General features: G+C 37.6%; 1 protein-coding gene across 3 annotated transcripts in view; it reads right to left on the bottom strand.

Annotated features, from left to right (window-relative positions):
• LOC106881343 (uncharacterized) overlaps positions 1 to 21,760 on the bottom strand; it is a 152,710-nt gene that overhangs the window by 8,927 nt on the left and 122,023 nt on the right. For all 3 annotated transcript variants that reach the window (XM_052966923.2, XM_052966924.2, XM_052966925.2), the window contains 6 exons: positions 21,334 to 21,477; positions 7,839 to 7,970; positions 5,734 to 5,878; positions 2,142 to 2,224; positions 1,662 to 1,717; positions 1,174 to 1,266 (listed from right to left, as the gene is read on the bottom strand). In XM_052966923.2, the coding sequence (XP_052822883.2) occupies positions 1,174 to 1,266; positions 1,662 to 1,717; positions 2,142 to 2,224; positions 5,734 to 5,878; positions 7,839 to 7,970; positions 21,334 to 21,477 (653 nt within the window). The remainder of the gene's footprint in view (positions 1 to 1,173; positions 1,267 to 1,661; positions 1,718 to 2,141; positions 2,225 to 5,733; positions 5,879 to 7,838; positions 7,971 to 21,333; positions 21,478 to 21,760) is intronic.

Below are 21,760 nucleotides of genomic sequence, written 5' to 3'. Positions count from 1 at the left end.
CATGCCAAATCAGATTGGAACTTGGTGCAGCTTCCCGGTTCACTGGTCTTCTGTCAAACCATCCAACCCATGCCAGCATGGAAAGCAGATGTTAAATAATGATGATGATGATGATGATGACAGGATTCCACATAATTTCCATGTACAATGTTTTACTCACAGGGCTCAAGCCTATGGTAAATGATACCCTTCTGAGATATTTTATGTAAGGAGGGGGGGGGGAGAATAAAAGAACTGGAATAATTTTATACTTGAACAGAGGAGAGTTTAACATAATTTCAGAGAGAGATCTTTCAAGAAAAAGCAAGGAAGAGAAGAAAGTTCCATAGAAGCAGTGTTTACAATGAAAGGCACATAATGAAATGAATAATGGAAGCAGGTAAAGAAAATGGTGTTTTACTACTGAAAGAGTGTTCTTTTTTTTTAAGCCAAGGAAAACAATATACAACAAACATGCAAATATGTGTGTTATAGAGCCAAACAGAAATAAAATGTGATAGTATGTTCTACATATACATTGGTATAAACCTATGCATATGGAAGTGTGTATGTGTGTGAGAACTTGTGTAAGCATGTTGTATGTGATGTGTTTTGATGGGTAGGTGGTGTGAATAAGGCATAAGGGTATGCATGTGTGATAGACGGATAGAGAGTGTGAAAGACTCTGGAAATAGATAGGAATGGAGAGCATTTTATAAGTGGCGGGGGTGGTGTGTTAAAAGGTGGCAAAGGACAATGCAATTCTTAATTTCATTTTGAGCTGTGTACATACAGAAGATAGTTGATCAATAGCATAAAACACCACCAGAGACAGATGCAATAAGTTTTAGCCAGGAGGACAGAAGCGAGGAGTTAAAAGTTAAGTGATTCACTCTTCATACATTGGATGTCTAAAAAGCACTTCCTGGAATAACTTTTCTGATTGGTTTCTTCAACATACAGAACCACAAAGCAAGCAATTAATACAGTAATATTCTTGATGGCACGTGATAGAACAATTGGTGGGTTTAAGAGGTAGGTGTTGTAGTAGTAGAAGGAGCAGAAAAAGTATTCAGGTTGAGAATTGGAAGGTGATGGAATAACTATGGACCAGAAGATCATGCTGATTGCAGGAATAATAATTTAAGATAATCAGGGATTTCTGAAATTCTAATAATCTGAAAATGAATTTACCTTTCAATATGTCTTTCAACCCAATCTTTGCCAAACTCAATAGTTTGACCACTTTCAAATAATATATGGCATGGAGTTTTGTCAGAGCTATTGCTAAACAAAGAAAAGTTTAGAATTGTTAAATTTTTAAAAAATAACATGAACTCTGCAAAAAATATCAATTTTCATTATTTAAATTTTTGTGTGTGTGTCTTTTTATTTATCTCTGCATGTTTTTGCACCAAAAGTGCTTCGTTAAATGGTGACATTTATGCTTTATTCTTGCCATGAGAATGCAATATATTAACTCATTCGAAACCCATGTCATTGCATTCACCAGAATGAAATAATTTTTTTTTTTTTAGATATTTATTTCTGTCCTCAAACCAAATAAATGTTATCTAATTTACAAGAAATCATATCAATCTTTACTATAATTTTCTCTAACTGTCATTCATTTAACTAACTCAAATAGTTGTTGTTTTATTTGATAATCAAATGTAACTTACCATGAGAATTTTCTTGCAAAATTAGCCAAACGCATTTCAAATTCTGTTTTAAGATCCTGAAAATATCACACAAATAATTTCAGTTTAGTCCTTAAGCACTGAGCTACTGATTAAAAGAGAAAAAAAGAGACAACTTTTAAGAAAACGATGTCTTGGAATTTTATCACTTGTATTATTTTCTTTATATTCTGATACTGAAAAAAAAAAACTGCTTTTCATGACAACACCTAGTTACAATTAACATACAGACTAGAGAGAAATTTACAGATGTGATACAAATTAATCAAAAGACAACAATATTAATAATAAAGTTCAAAGGCATACAAACATTATCAAATTTAGTATTTACTTCTCCTACTACCCTTCTCCTTTACATCTCATAAAAGGCTGAGGATATTTAATGATATCTGTATATAATACTTCACTGAAGATAAGCAGTAAATGTTTTAATCAAGACAATACACACTGAAACTTTCTTACTTCAGAATATCTGTGTCCAAATGATGGTGCTGTGAATGGGTAAAACTCCACACTCTGGTTATCGGGATCATCTTCTACTTGATCTGATATATATAGGAGAAAAGAAAGGATATACAGTAGCCAATAAAATTAATTTTCTTAAATATGGTGGCATCACTATATACATATGACTTAGTTGGCTCTGTCATGAGCCCTAGGATTTATAAGTATGGAGCTTAACCTAGCTTCTATGGGGTAAAAGTGAGATTACAGCACTCCCTGCCTCTGAATGGGGCACTAGCCCACCAAAGGGTTAACTTCCTAACTATTGCTGGAACTCATTTACATGTGAGTGAACTGGAGTAATGTGAAATGAAGTGCTTTGCTTAAGAACACAATGCACTGATCAGTCTAGGAATTGGAACCACAATCTTACGATTGTGGTTCCAATTCCTAGACTCGAACCCTAGGCCATGTGCCTTCACATATGGACATATACAAAATTTACATACATGCATGAGCTATCAAGGAAACTTTGACATGGTTACTTGACTGACTAGAAATAACAGCCAAATCTCCCTCAAACAACAATCTACTCTCTTAAAAGATGGGACTCTTTGGATAACTTATACCAGGGTATGCTATTTCGAGTTAAAGAGAAAAATGGAATTGTCATGGTGTGAATACTTTTATCATAGATTTACTTGATCAGGGCCAGCTTGGAACTAAACAACTACAACAATATACAGCCATGTAGTTCATGTGTGTGTGTGTTTGTGTAAATGTTTAAGTAGGAAAGATATTTACCAATTTCAACTATAGCCTATAACTGGTCAGTGGACAGAAGGGCTGCAAAACTTCCTTCAGACCAAACAAAAGGAAAAAAAAAAAACCTTAACGACTATTGATTCGTAAGTATTAGTCTATTGCAAAGGTTTAGAATTAGTTACCATCCCTTCTGAATTACCTCCCTTTTACAGGCTTAAATACTGCAAGGTATTTGAACTGATTAACACTGGTACACCACACAACAGACTTCCATAGTTTTCATGTACCAAATTTAATTCCCAAAGTGCTGGTCAACACAATGCTATGGTAGAAGGGCACTTACAAGGAAACCAATAGTTGTAAGGCAAACTTTTAACCAATTACCCATGCTTGTATGCCTATCCCTATATTTGTAGAGTTTTTACAAATGCAAATTATTAGCTAGGAGTACCTACAAACAGTTATGTAATAAACTAAAAAAATCAAAAGTCAGCATAAATTGCAACTGTCAAACTATGCAATTTGTTACTGAAATACTTTGTAGCAGAGCAAGCTGTTGTTCAGCCCTGAACAAGCAGACCTTAGATCAAACATACTCCAGCTATGATGATCTAATCTTGATTTTAGACACAGCACATCTAGGACTATATCAGCAAATGTGTCCTTCATTTTAAAAGGTACAGTGATTTAAGAGAAATTTGGACAATATTTCTAGTAGATAACGTGACAGACAGAAGCTACCTTGTTATGGTAAAACTCAATTTAAGTTAGTGCAAAAATGTGTTTGTTAGGGTTGTCTTAAGCTTTCTTTTCCTCAGTACTTGTTTTTGAAATAATCTCATGACAAGATGTCTTGAGAAATTTTGTATACCAATAGCCTATGAATATAGAGGTTTGAAAATTCAAACTTTAGTCTTTATCATGCTAGATTAAAGGTTAGCATGATAAAGGTTAAAGTTCTTATTTTTAATTTACTACTTGTTTCAGTCAGAGGACAGCGGCTATGCTGGAGCATCATCTTGCAGGGTTTAGTCAAACAAATTGTCCCTAGTACTTAGTGTTTTTTTTTTTTTTTTTTTACAAAAGTCTGGTATTCGTCCTATCAACTTCTTTTGCCAAACCGCCAAATTACAGGGATGTAAACAAACCAAAACCAGTTGTCAAGCTGTGTTGGGAACAAACACAAAGGCGTGCACACACACTCAATGGGCTTAAGGCAGCGAGCTGGCAGAAACGTTAGCACGCCGGGCGAAATGCTTAGCAGTATTTCGTCTGCCGTTACGTTCTGAGTTCAAATTCCGCCAAGGTCGACTTTGTCTTTCATCCTTTCGGGGTCAGTTAAATAAGTACCAGTTACGCACTGGGGTCGATATAATCGACTCAATCCGTTTGTCTGTCCTTGTTTGTCCCCTCTGTGTGTAGCTCCTTGTGGGTAGTAAAGAAATAACACACTCAATGGGCTTCCACACATTTTCCATCTACCAAATTCACTCACAAGGCACTGAATGGCCTGGAGTAATAGTAAACACTTGCCCAAAGTGCTGTGCAGGGGACTGAACCAAAAAACGTGTGGTTACAAAGTGAGTTTCTTAACCACATAGCCATGCCTGTTTTAATTCAAATGCAATCACTTAAAATGAAAGGTTTACGTTTGATAGGACCAGAGGCAGTTTCATGTCAGTTGATATTAAAATAGTTAGCTAACAATATGAAAGAAAAAATAAATATAAAAGCTTAAATTACGATATTTTTAAGTATTTATTTCCTACCAATACTTAAAATGTAAAATGTAACATAAGATTTATTAGTTAAGGACTAACCAATTTTGACTTTTTCTGATACCAAACCGCTTGGTTCTGATGTGATCTAAATTAAAACTTTGCATCAAAATTTCATGTTTATTTTACTGCATTTGTTGGCATAAAGTACATGTGAGCATATCGGATACATCTGACTTTCAGTAGTGCATATTCAGGAACAAAGAAAATGTTTTTAATGTGTTAAAGCTTATAGCAGGTCCAACTTGGCATCTAGGATCTGAAGTGATTTTTGGGGACATTTTTTGGAGAAAAAAAATGTGCATAGGCGCAGGAGTGGCTGTGTGGTAAGTAGCTTCCTTACCAACCACATGGTTCCTGGTTCATTCCCACTGCGTGACACCTTGGGCAAGTGTCTTCTACTATAGCCTCGGGCTGACCAAAGCCTTGTGAGTGGATTTATAGACAGAAACTGAAAGAAGCCCATTGTATATATGTATATATATATATATATATGTATGTGTATGTATATGTTTGTCCCCCCCAACATCGCTTGACAACCAATGCTGGTGTGTTTATGTCCCCGTAACTTAGCGGTTCGGCAAAAGAGACCGACAGAATAAGTACTGGGCATCCAAAGAATAAGTCCTGGGGTCGATTTGCTTGACTAAAGATGGTGCTCCAGCATGGCCGCAGTCAAATGACTGAAACAAGTAAAAGAGTAAAGAGTATCTTATATGCCATTAACTCTTTAGCATTCAGATTACTCTGTCAAATGTAATGCTCATTCATTCACTTCATTTTAAATTAATCATGCATTATCTTGTAGTTTCAAGATTTCGAGCATGTGATTGCATATTTTAAGAATAACATTGTCATGAAGGTGTGAGAAGCTGGATCTGGCTGGTTTGACATAAAACTGGTAGAATATTTAGGCCAGATATGGCTGGTTTAAATATGGTAGGTTCTAAACACAAACTTAATAAATGACAAAGTTATTTTACTTATATTCTTCATTAACTGAGACACAGGTAGTGTATTTCAAGAGAAATATGGCAGCAAAACTGTTAACTAAAAGCTCTAATTACCTTTTGACTTAGATTCTATTCTGAATTTTGATGATCCGGTTGAGGATTTTTTTGATGTGTCCACTTTTTCTTCAGTTTCAGATTTTTCAAATGACTTGCAGACTTTTCTTTGAATGTTGGAGTGATAAACATTTCGTCTAGATTTCTGGTAATGAATGATAATTTTATTGAAATATAAGAATTTGCTTTTAAATAACAAAACTATATTATTGGTTCAAATTCACCATTCATTCAAACAGTATCATTTGTTTGTTGTCCTCTGAAAAAAACATATTTGGTCTGTTCGTTGTTTGATAGACTGGGGGATTATTAACTTGCTTGGAAACAAGTGAGGGTTGGCATCAGGAAGAGCTTCCAGCTATAGAAAATTCTCCCTCAATGAAGTCGCACCTGACTCATGCAAACATGGAAAAATAGATGTTAAAACAATGATGATTTTACAGTTCTATATTTAAGAGATGAGGAATTATTTACATTATTTACATTTGACGGATATTTGTCCTCATCTTGTTTGTTGTTAACACAACGTTTTGGCTGATATACCCTCCAGCCTTCTTCAGGTGTCTTGGGTAAATTTTGAACCTGGGTTCTCATTCCTAACGATGTTACTATTATTATATTATTATTATTATTATTATTATTATTATTAATCAGGTCGCTGCTGTGAATCGAACTCGGAATCTTGGGGTTATGCCCACGGGCATATGGCGTAGTGGTTAAGAGCGCGGGCTACTAACCCCAAGATTCCGAGTTCGATTCACGGCAGCGACCTGATTAATAATAGTAATAATAATAATAATAATATAATAATAGTAACATCGTTAGGAATGAGAACCCAGATTCAAAATTTCCCCAAGACACCTGACGAAGGCTGGAGGGTATATCAGCCGAAACGTTGTGTTAACAACAAACAAGATGAGGACAAATATCCATCAAATGTAAATAATGATGGTTTTATATCTATATAACACACACACACTGAAAAGTGATTGGCATTACAAATGTCAACGCTAACATTGGTGCTCAATGCAGTCCTGTTGCTTGTTAGATCGTATCAAGCTGTCCAACCCATATTAGCATGGAAAATGGACGTCAAAGGAAGATGATGATTGTGTGTGTGTGTGTGTTATTTTTTACACATCTTGAAATTTATGCAATCACCAAATTGTCAGTTCATCAGCTTGTGTAGCATTTTATTTTACTTTATCGCTCATCTAAACTATTCCGAATGCAATGGTCTATTCATCCAAATGACAACTTAACAGCCCCCTATCATGAAAGAGCCATAATTTTCTCTCAAGGTAAGCCTGCCCAGCCAAATGAAAAAAATCTATTGTGCACGCCACTGCGTGGCACCTTGGGCAAGTGTCTTCTACTATAGCCTCGGGCCGACTAAAGCCTTCTGAGTAGATTTGGTAGACGGAAACTGAAAGAAGCCCGTCGTATATATATATATATGTATGTGTGTGTGTCTGTGTTTGTCCCGCCAACATCACTTGACAACCAATGCTGGTGTGTTTACGTCCCTGTAACTTAGCAGTTCGACAAAAGAGACCAATAGAATAAGTACTAGGCTTACAAAGAATAAGCTCTGGGGTCGAGTTACTCGACTGAAGGTGGTGCCCCAGTATGGCTGCAGTCAAATGACTGAAACAAGTAAAAGAAAGAAAAGTAAATGGAAGTAGTATTAGATTAAAATAGCCAACTATGTATCATACTCAATGCAAATACACTGTATAAAAGCAAATTAGCAGCAGTATTCATCTGGAGATAAAACATCTCATGGACATACTATATTTTAAAACACAAATGTTATCAGTAGCAGATAAAAATCATCCAGCTGTGGCAGTGAGAATGCTAGACATGCATTTCAGCCTCATTGGGTTTTGTCAGTAGAATTTACCCCATTGCCAATCGTATCTAAAGAGGAATGTTCGTATTCTTTGGGGTTTAGTAAAGACTGCTCTTTTCTATGTTTTTTGTCAGAGAAGAAAAATAAAATTTGGAAGTAAGTAGTCTAAAACATCTCCTACAAAGCAGGGTGTTATCTCTGTATAAGGATGGAACAGAAGTAAAGATTAAAAATATCAGTAAGCATTAATTACTCCAGTCTGATTTCCATTTGCTAAACTGCTTTCTGTATAGTCATGTCTACTCCAGCTTGTCGAAAGGTTCTGGTGAAGTTTCTTTCCAGTCAGCGAAGTCGACTTTCTTACTGGTGGGTGTTGATTTTGTTTCTGCAGTTATGAAATCAGAATAGAAGAGAAGAAATAAAGAACAATGTTAATTATTTTAGCAAGGCTGTGCTTTGTTTCTTGCTAAAAAATTAAATTTTAATTAGTGACCCTGAGAAAAGAATAATGAAATAAAAATTATTTGATAGATAAAACATTAATACATACACACCTATATGTGTGTGTGTGCGCACACACCATCTGAATATTGGAAAAAATTTCCTGATCCCAATGATGGTATCAGCTGGGGAAAATTATCATGACTGTTGTTCAATACTCTTTGGACACTGTAAAGGCTGTAAGATGTGCAATGGAGACTACAAAGTTGTGGCCAGCAGGAAGGACATAGCAGGTATTCTGACTGTCTCCAGAATTCTTCCCCACATCTTTGAACAGGGCCTTAGGACCAATTCAGATGGCTGCAGGAAGCTGCTGGAGACTGTAGGCAATCCCTGGCTGGGGGAGGTTACTGCTGGAAGGCTACATGTGTGGCAGTAAGATTCAGGCTCCTTGCCGAATCCCTGGAAAGTGATTGTTGGAGAATTTCTGTGCCTTCAACAGCCCCAATTTTTGGCCTCCTAATTCCTCCAATTATTATCTCAAAGATACTTTTTGTGTTTACTTTATGTATGTCTGTCTGTCTATGATAGATCGCTAGCCACTACACATTCTTTTTTTCTCTCCTTGTTTCTTTCTGTGTTCCTTTCTGTGGAAGAGCATAGGCTCAAAACGTTTAAAGACTTTTTCACTTCCCGAACGTTAAACTAATAAATCTGTTTGTTGTCTACACCACCTGTCTTCGTCTTTTGCTTTTTTTGTTAATTCTCCCTATATATATATATATATATATATATATATATATATATATATATACACACACACACACACACACAGTAATCTCTTGCCATATCACAGATTATTATTTAAGCTTACGTTGATTTCTCCGTGGTGTTGTTTTGCATTTATAATAAAATAAATATATGCAAATTATAAAAAATAATAAAAAAATATACAGTACATTACTATTTCTACTTCATGGATTTTCACCTATTGCAAGGGTTTTTGGAATGTAACCTGTGCACTAAGTATTTATGGACACAACTTTAGCAGAGCTGGAGATGACCTAATGTAATGTGACATGGAATGTGCCAAATTTTAACATTCTTATTTCACTTTCAGATTCAAATATGACATGAAAAACAAATGCCACATCATACCCATGCTTCTAACTACCGATCATAGTGAGTTGGAGATTGCCAGCTTCTTGAACATGACCTGTCCTTTGTGTTTAGAATAGGGAAAAAACAGAAGACGTCTGGCAGATATTAATCTCTGGTCAAGAGACAGGAACATTCTCTGCAGTCAGATGTCATCAACATAGCCAGAATCCAGCAGGTTAAGATAAGACATTCTCAATGACTTGAGCAGGTCAATAAGGGCTATTACCAAACAGCTTATGGTGGTGGAGTCCACTGTTAGATATGTGGTGCATGAGGATATCAGATATAAACCCTATCTGATGAATGTATCACAGTTCATAAACAATTCATAGGCTTGAGAGAACTATGTGATCTAGCTGAAGTGTTTGCTGAACACACTAACACCCTGAGAAACTCATCTTTACTGACAAGAAGCATATCAACAAAGACTAGGTGAACTAGAAGAGAGACTGAGAGACCTATGGAGGTGCTTGCAGTGATCCACACCATGTCCCCATTGTCTCTGATAGTCCTGAGGTTCAAGAACAATTAGGACAATGCCATGCTATTTTACTTCATGCTGGCAGCAGGATCAATGTCTCTGGCTGCACTGTGCTCTAGACATGATTGGTGAAAACCCTTAATGAAGGAGGTGACTCACATGGGACAATACATGTTGATACAAGACTCAGCTTTCTCTACATAACTCTGATGATTTAAGAGTGAATGGCTGTTAATTTTCACAATCATCTGAACAGCCCTCTCCTGCAACAATATGTGATGTCCAAGTTCTCCTTATCTGATGCTCCCACCCCCACATCAGGGGTATTGTCAAGGGGGTACATGTCAGCGATCCCAGAATGCCAAGGGCTTATTGGAAGCTATTGTCATGAATATGTGTGAGGGTGAGGGACATAAGGGTGGGTTAGTTCACCTGATCCTAACATGGATCTGCAAGGCCTACTTCTCAATGACATCTATGACAATGATCTAGTGAAATTTCCACTACAAGCAACACACCTAGTGTACAAATTCATTGTCCATCACACATTAATTATACTGAGATTATACAGTCTCTACCAACTCTACTTGACACACATTATTTTCAGTCGTCTCAGTGAAGCGATTTATAAATCCTTTCACAACCAGCCAATTTAAATATCAAATTTCTTTCTATATAACATTATGGTCAATACATATTAACAAGTTGAGACATATCTTAACAGCTGAGTCAAGGTGAGGTAAAAATAATAAGTTTGATTAAATATACTGATGCAGGAGATTACCAAGCAAAGACAAAAAAATTTTTTTACCCTTAAAAACATTCAAGATGTATTTGGAAATATTCCAGTACTCCAACAACTTTGATGAATTAAGCTTTTTATATAAACAACCTCCAGTTAATTAACATAAATTGATGAATTATAGTGTGGCTGATAGAATGTTAGGATATGTAAATTATTGGATCGTCAGTGTTATGTGACAAATGTATCAAGTTATTACTGTTATAGCCATTATTTAGCATAACAATGACTATATTACAGCATGTACAAAGGTTTGGCTGTGTTGTCAAGAAGCACACTTTGCAGCCAAATAGTTTGGGGTTCAGTCCCACTATACAGCAACTTGAGCAATTGTCAGCTATTAGTCCCAGACTGACCAATGCCTTGTGAATGAATTTAGTGCCACATAAAAAGCACTACTCACCTCGCCTGTGCTTGTGCCACATAAAAAGCAATAAGTCCACTCTGCTGAATGGTTGGTAATAGGAAGGGCATCCAGCTGTAAAAATCCTGCCAAAACAGTGACAGAAGTCTGGTGCAGGCTTTGGCCTGGTCAGCTTTTGTGGTACCATCCCACCCATGGAACACAGATGTTAATTAATAATGATGGTGATGATGATGATGAAACTGTGAAAGTGTGTGTGTGTCTTTGTCACACACACCCACACATACACACCTTACCACCACCACCACCACCACCACCATCACTTGACAGTCACTGTTAGTTTGTTTCCATCCTCATAACTAAATGGTTTGGTAGAGACCAATTGACCTCAAAAGAAAAATAAGAACTGAGTTGATTTATTTGACTAAACATGTCCAAGTGGTGGCTCCAGCATGGCTACAGCCTAATGACTGAAACGAGTAAAAGATAAAAGATGTAAACATAGCAAACCATTAACATCTGAAAAGACACTTCAATCTCCAAGTTAACAAGGAATTTTAAAAAGAGATTTTCTATCAATTCTACTTTGTCAGTTTCATAAAAGCAGAGATTTTGTGTTTTGTCTCAACAAGGTTTTTGAAGATTAGATGTCCATCTTTAGCGTGCGTGCATGTGTGTGTGTGTGCGCGCATGCGTGCAGGCGAATATTTACAAACTGCACTGAGTTACGGCTACAAACAGTGATGATACAGTTTGCAGCTCAGCCACAAATAGTGACATCAGTGTTAGTAGTTGAGCTGCAAACCGTGATGTTTGTTGTCATTTCCAATCAACAAATTTACCCACAGAAGTTATTCAAGAAATGATGAAACAAACTCACAAAGCAGCACTGCACTTAAGATACAGTAAGTATGTACCACCAAGGGTTAGATATTTCTTAACATTAGTACAAGGTTAGATATTTCTAGAAAATGTGCAGCTATGGCTATGTAATTAAGAAGTTCACTATCCAACCATGTGGTTTTGGGTTGAGCCTCACTGCATAGCACCTTGGGCAAGTGTCTTCTTCTGTAGCCAACTAAAGCCTTGTAAACGAATTTGATAAATGGAAGTCCATTGTGTGTGTGTTCTTGATAAGCAGTGCCATATATTCCCAATTTTCAATGAAAACACAAGTCATAGGGAAATTTTTTCTTGCTTGTAAACAGGTGAGGATTGGCAACAAGAAGGGCACCAAGCCAGAGAAAATCTGACACGGTGAAATTTATCCAATCCATGCAAGCATAAGAACGTGGACTTTGATGACGATACATATTTGGTTGAATAAAAATTAGGATATTGCCATGTAAAAAGCACTCAGTACACACTGTAAAGTGGTTGGCATCATGAAGGGCATCCAGCTGTAGAAACCAAGCGAAAACGAACTATAGAACCTGGTGCAGCCTCTGGTTTGCCAATTCCTGTCAAGCTGTTCAACTCATGCAGGGCATGGAAAACAGATGTATGATGATGATGGATGGGTAAAAGACACATTCAACTCCAACAGGAATTGAACCTAAAATGAAAAAATGTGTCACTAAATAGTACATAACATTTACTTATTGTAATGCAATCCATTGCATTTGATTAATGACTATTTAAAAACCAAAATAAGTTTAAACCTCTTGTCTAATATACAAGAAAAGGTTCCTTACAACACTGTCAATATTTACAAGTTCTGATGCTCAGCCATAAAAATGAACAAATTGTAAATTACTATCTTGTAATTGTTGTCCACATTTTAATGTTTACATCTATTAGTCATACTGTATTGTTTTTTTCAACTGGAGCAGATTAAACCTCATGAGAAATAAGACACCTAAGTTGCATTGTATAAAATTGCACACTATGCTAACAAAAAGCAAAAACAAAAGCAAACATATATCAAATCATTTAGGATGATAATGGGGATAGTAAGGACAATAATGCTTTCTGTTGAACTTTGAACTGACTCAGCTCATTTCATTTTGTGTTTTTATAAGCAATCATCCAATTTCACTTCATGACACTTATCTGATGAAACTTGCAACATGCTTTCCCTGTAAACAATAAATGATATTTCTAATCTAATCAATAAGCAGTCTCCAAACAATTTCTATCTATAGACTACACAGGGAAGAGAAGACTTTCGTTAGTCTTACTGGGGAACAAGGAGGGAATGAGAGACAGCATTACTAGGGCCAGTGGATAGATGAATAGAGACAATGCAGGGCAGAGCTGATTCTTCAGTCTTGCTGGAGATGAGATAATATCTCTAGAGCTAAGGTCACAATAAAATGTAGAAAGGTTAACATATAGAAAAAAAACACTTTTTCAAAACCAACTGGGGAAAAGTTTACTTATTTTCTTCTGTAGTTACTTCCATCCACCTTTCTATCATACTCTAGCCTCTCAGCAGCTGGCATAAGGTTACCTCCCTCTCTCTCATTTACACCCCAAAACACTCAGTCAAGAGAGCTTTTTTTTCCCTTTTCTTATCATCAAGTTACTTGGTAACCTCACTAGTGTTGATGGCATGAAAAAAAAAAAAACAGTACGCACTGTCAATTGGTTAGCAGCAAGGGCATCTAGCTGTAGAAATCAAGCCAAAGCTGACATTGGAGCTTGACACAGTCCTGTAGCACATTGGATCCTATCAAAATGCCCAACCTATACCAGCATGGAAAAGAGATGTAAAATGATAATGAAATTTTAATCACTGTTACAATGAGGATCCCCCCACACTTTTTTTAAATAGGTACACTATGTCCCTATATGTCATAAGATATGATTAAGAAGGTTTGGTGACAGGAAGGGCATTGGGCCAAAAAACCTCAGAAAAATCATCCAGCTGATGCCAGCAAGGAAAAGTGAACTGATGGTGATGAAGCTTTAACCACTCTAAATTCTAACACCAGCACTGATTAATACAGGGAGTTTGTTTTATTTCAGGAACAGCTTCATGTATTGAAGAGTCAACATCGCTGTAGAGCATAAAAATTAAAGTTATAGTTAAGGAAGATTTTATAACAATTGCTTGAATTGCCAGAAATAGCAGTTAAACCATTCTCAACCTATTCTTATCATTTTAGAGAAGGGCAAGACGCATTGGATAATGTTGTCCAAGATACACTCTATGAAGAGAGAGTAGGAGAGGAGAAAGCCTCCATCCAGTTGCTTGACCAACTCAAAATAGCAACCAAATACCCCTTAAATAACCACTACCATTAAAAAACAAAAAGAAAGAAAGACATGGTACAATGTAGTTCTAGATACAAAGTCTCCAAAAAAGACATGGATGTCACAGCTAGAACAGCCTTTGATCATAAGTCTGCTCAATAAAAGCTGACATGGAGCTAAATAACACTGGCAATAGCATTCAAAATAATTTTTGCTTTACACAACAGGTGTTGGGTGAATACTATTTGCACTTTCTGTGTAGAAAATATTGATTCATTTCCAGACTTCAACAAAATATCCTCACATTCACTAATCCTGTGTACAATGGTTTTAGTTTTCAGCATTTATCTTTCATGCTCACTAACGATGTTCTCTTTAATTATTAATGCTCTGCATATGCAAATATAACCTACAGATAGAAAAAAACGTTATCAGTAACCTTTTGAATGCATGTAAAGCTGCAAATATTAAGATAACCTTGTGTATTTTACAGCTACTCAAACTATATTAGTATCAAGCCAACAAGGAAGCCTCTATGTAGCTGCTTGAGCTGCTAAAAATTATGCCTTAGCATTTTAAATGAGGAAAGGACACATCAGATACTATAGTCCTATACTTCCCTAAAATATAGGTTGAATCAATTGTGGCTGATGAAGAGTAAAACAACAATTATATTGGTATTTTTAAAATAGGCACCATTACATTGTATAAAGGACCTTGATATTTTAATGCCGGTGAAGAGAAATGCCTGGCAGAAATTGCCAGATTTTGTTGCTTGGTTGAACAATACTTGACCCTTGGATGCCTTTACTCTGTTACAACCACCAAAAAATCCAGTCCTTGTTCTAATGAAGTGATTTGTGTGATCCAGTGACCCTGAGAGCTATGCTAGCAGAGTGCAAGCTCCTGGCAGAGCCTCCCATGCTGGCCAAAGAAATAAAGGTCAGACTTAATGTGGACTATCTCTTCCTAGAGGTAAAAAATGGTGTGTACAGGGTCAACACTCATATCTAGGGGAAAAAAATGCAAAGCAAAACAAAATTACAATGCTAACAATTCAAAACCAGCAAGACATAAGAGAAGAAGGCCTTCTCTCCAGAAAATATAAGATGTGGTGCAGCAAGAAAGAGCAAGGATTGAGAACAGTGGAGAAAAGTTGTCAATGGCCTATGTCCTATAAGCAGTAAAGGGCTGAAGTAAGTAAACTTTTGCAAGTATTTGAGTCAGGTGTTTTTACATGGTACCACATGGGCGCTTTTATGTGGCACCACCATGAGTGCTTTACATACACACATATATACATATACACATACATATATACACACATACACACACACAGTACATATATATACATACAGGGTAAATAGTTGCCATTTTATATTTTTAATTTCGTGCATATGCATTGCTTGTTTTTAATTTTGTCATCTACACAGTATAGGAGGGTCAGTTGGGCACCATCTGTGAGAAAAACAACAGCATGATGCATTTCACTCTGCCAGAAATTTGGAAATGACATGCTGTACTGATTGGCATCCGTACTGGAAGCTCCAATACGCACATTTCAGAGTGTATGAGTGTCAATCTGAGGATATGTACCAAGAGTGATAAAAATCAAACATCCAATCAACATCATGGTGTTTGGAGTGATCACTAGTGATGGCGATGTTATGCCTCCATTCATCTTCCTATACAGCTTCAGAGTCAATATGGAGGCCTACATCGAGTACCTGGAAAACCCTATTGTCTGGCAACAGGACTCTGCATCATGCCACACAAGCAGGAGAACCCAGTCATGGCTGTCAGACAATTTCTGCAACCACATCAACCCTAACATCTGGCCACCTAACTCCCCAGACTACAACCCCACTTGATTATTATGTGTGGGTCAACAAAATTCTTTGTAACACCAAAGATGAACCGAAGGCAAGGATTATGGCGGCATTTATCAACTTAAACAAGGAGACTGTCCAGAAGAATTGCAGGAGATTCTGAAGTTCTCAGGAGGCCATAGTTGAAACCAATGACGATTTATTGAATAAATTTACTCTTTAGTATTTCAAGATATTTTTATGTAATTTTGGTAAATATATGCCAAAATGAGATGTCAGTGTTATTTTCATTTTTGTGTAATTTAGACAACAGTCTATTCCCTGCACTCTGTATATGTGTGTGTGTGTGTGTGTGTGTGTGTGTGTGTGTGTGTGTGTGTGTGTGTGTGTGTGTGTGTGTGTGTGTGTGTGTATGTGTGTGTGTGTATACATATATATATATATATATATATATATATATATATATATAAAACAGTGGGATTGTTCACAGTTTTCCATCAACCAAATTTCACTCACAAGGTATTGGTTAGCCTGGGGCTAGCATAACAAAGATTTGCTTAAGGTGCTGCACAGTGGGACTGAACCCAAAACCTTGCAGTTGCAAAGGAAGCTTCTTAACCACACAACCATGCCTGTGCCTACACATGAAAGAAAAGAGCAAAGTAAGCATTTGGGCAGGAAGGGCATTAGACCATTCAAATGCCACCTCAAATCAGTCTCTCATTCAAACTATCCTAGATGGGAGAAACATTAAACAAACAGCTACATAACGCTTAGATAGCACACTCGGTATAGTAATAGGTATAATAATGATATCACATTGTGCACTGAGATCATTTTGCTATATTTATGATAATAAAATATTAAAAATATTTTCTGCATAACTTCACCACCATTAAACAGTTTTTATCACACACACCACTAAATATTTTCTCCAGAGCCTTTTAATTGCCACACTCTTAACGACAGTTTCTCAACCATCTTCCTATTAACACAAACTCTTTAAACATTTAGTGAAATATTCTTAAGTCATTATAGATCTTTCTATGAAAATGTCAAAGTTTTTTCCCTAGTGATTAAAAAGAGAAATGAAGACAATTTTTTTTTTTTTCTAAAAGACTAAAATTTACATGGAAGATTTTTTTTTTTAATATTTTCCCATCAAAATACTTTTATTGCTAAATGGCACAGTTGTGACTGGGTAGATAAGAGATTTGCTTTGCAACCACTTAGTTCTAGGTTTCAATCCTGAGTGGTATCAATAAATACTAATATAATTATTTTTTACACCAACTGACTGTGTTTGTGTATATAGGTATAAATATCTGGAGAGAAACAAGAGTAATTCAATCATTTTAAAGAGACTGATAAAATGTGAACCGGGCTTAGTACTTCTAAAATGTTGAAAGGCACACTCCTAGCATGACCACAGCCCAGTAACTGAAACTCCATAAAAAAAACCCCCAAAGAATTGACAGTTGCATGTATATGTGTGTGAGTGTGTATGCAATATTACCAACAGTTGGGTCCCTCTCTCATTACATCCCCATTTATTGTCCTACCTCTCTTTTTCTCTTCTCAGCTACCACTCATCCGCACTGTACCATACTGCCTGTGAAATGAGGGATGACATTTCAGATATATCTGTATTCAATACCACCAGCAAAAATCTTCTGTACAGCTACCCATCACTCTCACCACTAGGTGCCTTGCCCTCTTTTACACTCACCCAACTCCACAACCCTCTCTCTCTCCCCCAGTCATTTTTATTACCCTCTTTCTCTTGTACTATGTCCTCACTACTTCCTTGTTGACATACATTAAACTTTCTCCTTCCATCACTTTACTTCCTCTCTTATAAAATTATCTGTTTCCTTTCACTGTCACAGCACCCATCCTGTGTTTCTATTCAAACAACATGCAGCAGCCACCACTGACTCTCTTTGATTACTCTCTATTTTATTACACTTTTGTCACACCATACTCTCTCCTTTTCACTCTCTCGTTCCAGTTTCCCTGTCATCATCTTCTCTTGTTGTCATGTTACCTTGAATTAACATTGACATCATTGAGGAGTGAGGATTCTTTGTCTTGCAGGACCAAAGTCAACCTCACTAGTACTACCAGTATCCCAATAAAATATACATAGTAAAATGTGTTAAGTTGTTGGCATTAGGAAGAGCATCCAGCAGTAGAATTCATACCAGAATGAGATGCACCGGTGAAACATGGTCCCTGACTCACTCTAGAAAGCCATTAACTTCAAATAAAGACTCAGGTTATGATGACTTATTCAGCAAATGGAAAGTAGATGTAAAATGGTTACACATTACACACACACACACATTATATATATATATATATATATAGCTGCTAGAATAAGAATAGCCTGGGCAAAGTTTAGAGAGCTCTTACCCCTGCTGGCGACAAAGGGACTCTCACTCAGAGTAAAAGGCAGACTGTATGACGCATGCGTACGAACAACCATGCTACATGGCAGTGAAACATGGGCTGTAACTGCTGAGGACATACGTAAGCTCGCAAGGAATGAAGCCAGTATGCTCCGTTGGATGTGTAATGTCAATGTGAATACCCGTCAGAGTGTAAGTATCTTGAGAGAAAAGCTGAACATTAGAAGCATCAGTTGTGGCGTGCAAGAGAGACGATTGCGCTGGTATGGACATGTGGTGAGAATGGATGAGGATAGCTGCGTGAAAAAGTGCCACACCCTAACAGTTGAGGGAACCCATGGAAGAGGTAGGCCCAGGAAGACCTGGGCTGAGGTGGTGAGGCAAGACCTTCGTACATTGGGCCTCACCGAGGCGATGACTATTGACCGAGACCTTTGGAAATGTGCTGTGCGTGAGAAGACCCGGCAAGCCAAGTAAGATCGTTGCCAGTGCCCCTGGACTGGTTCTTGTGCGGGTGGCACATGAGATGCACCATTTTGAGCGTGGCCGTTGCCAGTACCGCCTGACTGGCTCCCGTAGGATTTTCGAGCGAGATCGTTGCCAGTGCCCCTGGACTGGCTTGTGCGGGTGGCACATAAAAGACACCATTTCGAGCGTGGCCGTTTTCGTGCGGGTGACACGTAAAAGCACCCACTACACTCTCTGAGTGGTTGGCGTTAGGAAGGGCATCCAGCTGTAGAAACTCTGCCAAATCAGACTGGAGCCTGGTGTTGCCATCCGGTTTCACCAGTCCTCAGTCAAATCGTCCAACCCATGCTAGCATGGAAGGCGGGCGTTAAACGATGATGATGATGATATATATATATATATATCATATAAATAATATATAAATATATGCATATATCCATACATATATGTATATACCTACATCTATATGTATACATACATGCATATATGGGTACAGGACATAAAAAAAAAACATTAAACACAATGAGAAACGAAAACATAAAGACAGAAAACGAACTTTTTTCAAACAACAAAAAAAAACAGAGAAACAAGACATACAATATAAAGAGTATACCCCTTTGTCAGTTGTCCCTGTTCCATCTACTCCATATATATATATATATATATATATATATATATATATATATATGTGTGTGTGTATAAATATACCACATATACATATCCACACATACAAAAACAGCCATACCAACAATCCAACATACTTCCATCATCAGCTGTTCCATAGATATTATGGTTGTGTTGTTTAGGAACAACCCCCCCCCCCAAAAAAAAAAGAAGAAAGAAACGAAAAATTGCAACTTCAAATGAAATAGCATAATGGTTAAATGGTTGACCAGTGTTCAGAATTCCATGTAAATCCATGCATGCCCAAACTCCAATCAAGTATCTGTCCTCCAATTTTCTTTCAGTATTATATACATTTAAACATTTGAATAATTTATGGAGTGTATATCTAAGAGCAGAATAAAAGAGGAGATTCAGTTTCACTTTGCATTATAATTTATGGAACTAAATCTCTTAGTTTAGACTGTACTTGAATATAATATGTGTGTGTGTGTGTGTGTATCGATCTTGCTGGTGATGTAAAGCACTCATGGTGGTGCCACATAAAAGCACCCATGTGGTACCATGTAAAAACACCTGGCACCCTCTGTAAAGTGATGTTAGGAAGGGCATCCAGCTGTAGAAACCATGCCAAATCAGATTGGAGTCTGGTGCAGCTCGCCAGTTCTGGTCAAACTGCTCAAGCCATGCCAGCATGGACACCGGACATTAAAGGAAGGAAGGAAGGAAAGAAAGAATGATGCATGCATACACACACACATGAAGGGTGCTGAAAAGTTCCTGGCTTTGGGTATAAGAACATACAGGAGGATCAATTAATTATGATTATCTGGGCGACCAAGTTAGTAGTGGGGGTGGGTGCGCTGAAAGTGTAGCTGCTAGAATAAGAATAGCCTGGGCAAAGTTTAGAGAGCTCTTACCCCTGCTGGCGACAAAGGGACTCTCACTCAGAGTAAAAGGCAGACTGTATGACGCATGCGTACGAACAACCATGCTACATGGCAGTGAAACATGGGCTGTAACTGCTGAGGACATACGTAAGCTCGCAAGGAATGAAGCCAGTATGCTCCGTTGGATGTGTAATGTCAATGTGAATACCCGTCAGAGTGTAAGTATCTTGAGAGAAAAGCTGAACATTAGAAGCATCAGTTGTGGCGTGCAAGAGAGACGATTGCGCTGGTATGGACATGTGGTGAGAATGGAGGAGGATAGCTGCATGAAAAAGTGCCACACCCTAACAGTTGAGGGAACCCGTGGAAGAGGTAGGCCCAGGAAGACCTGGGCTGAGGTGGTGAGGCAAGACCTTCGTACATTGGGCCTCACCGAGGCGATGACTACGGACCGAGACCTTTGGAAATGGGCTGTGCGTGAGAAGACCCGGCAAGCCAAGTAAGATCGTTGCCAGTGCCCCTGGACTGGTTCTTGTGCGGGTGGCACATGAGATGCACCATTTTGAGCGTGGCCGTTGCCAGTACCGCCTGACTGGCTCCTGTAGGATTTTCGAGCGAGATCGTTGCCAGTGCCCCTGGACTGGCTTGTGCGGGTGGCACATAAAAGACACCATTTCGAGCGTGGCCGTTTTCGTGCGGGTGACACGTAAAAGCACCCACTACACTCTCTGAGTGGTTGGCGTTAGGAAGGGCATCCAGCTGTAGAAACTCTGCCAAATCGGACTGGAGCCTGGTGTTGCCATCCGGTTTCACCAGTCCTCAGTCAAATCGTCCAACCCATGCTAGCATGGAAAGCGGACGTTAAACGATGATGATGATGATGATGACAAGATATTCCCCTCTCAGGTTCACACACTTACTGCAGCAGTCTTTCAATTTTTCTAAGCCCTGCAAAAGAACTTTGGCAGTTGGGCCTCCAATCAGGCTTTTTGCAATACCTTTAAAGCTAGGAACTTTTCAGCGTCCCTCATATACATATTCACTCAAGTTACTCAAGAACTGGTATGAACTATACTTACTGGTTTAATTTCTATGTGCACCACACTTGGTTTTTCTTCTGATTTCCTGACAAGATGTGCTGCACTATTAGATCCCTTCTTTGATTTCAGAATCTTCAAGCTTTCAATCTTCTTCATTTTACTTTTCTTTCCCACTGCTCCGACCTGATAAGGAATGGATAAAATAAAAAATAAAGGGTATTGTCAAGATATCCACAGTAATATTCTTAATGGGATACATGAGAAGTAATTAAGAGCTTGAAAGTCTCTCAAATGCAAATGTTTCTGATTGTATTCTAGAATTATGCTTTTGTTAGGATTTATTTTCATGTTTTGGCATGAATTTCTTACAAGTTGTCTGAAACGCAAAATTTCCAAAATGAAAAATTGTAGTGTGCTACATCACCAAACACAGAATAAAACTACATAGGAAAATATTAACAAACAA

This window comes from Octopus bimaculoides, chromosome 4 (assembly GCF_046866305.1).
Source record: "Octopus bimaculoides isolate indiv1 chromosome 4, ASM4686630v1, whole genome shotgun sequence".
In the NCBI taxonomy this organism is placed as follows: domain Eukaryota; kingdom Metazoa; phylum Mollusca; class Cephalopoda; order Octopoda; family Octopodidae; genus Octopus; species Octopus bimaculoides.
Note: the sequence above shows the minus strand (reverse complement) of the source record. Positions and strands in the feature narration are given on the sequence as shown.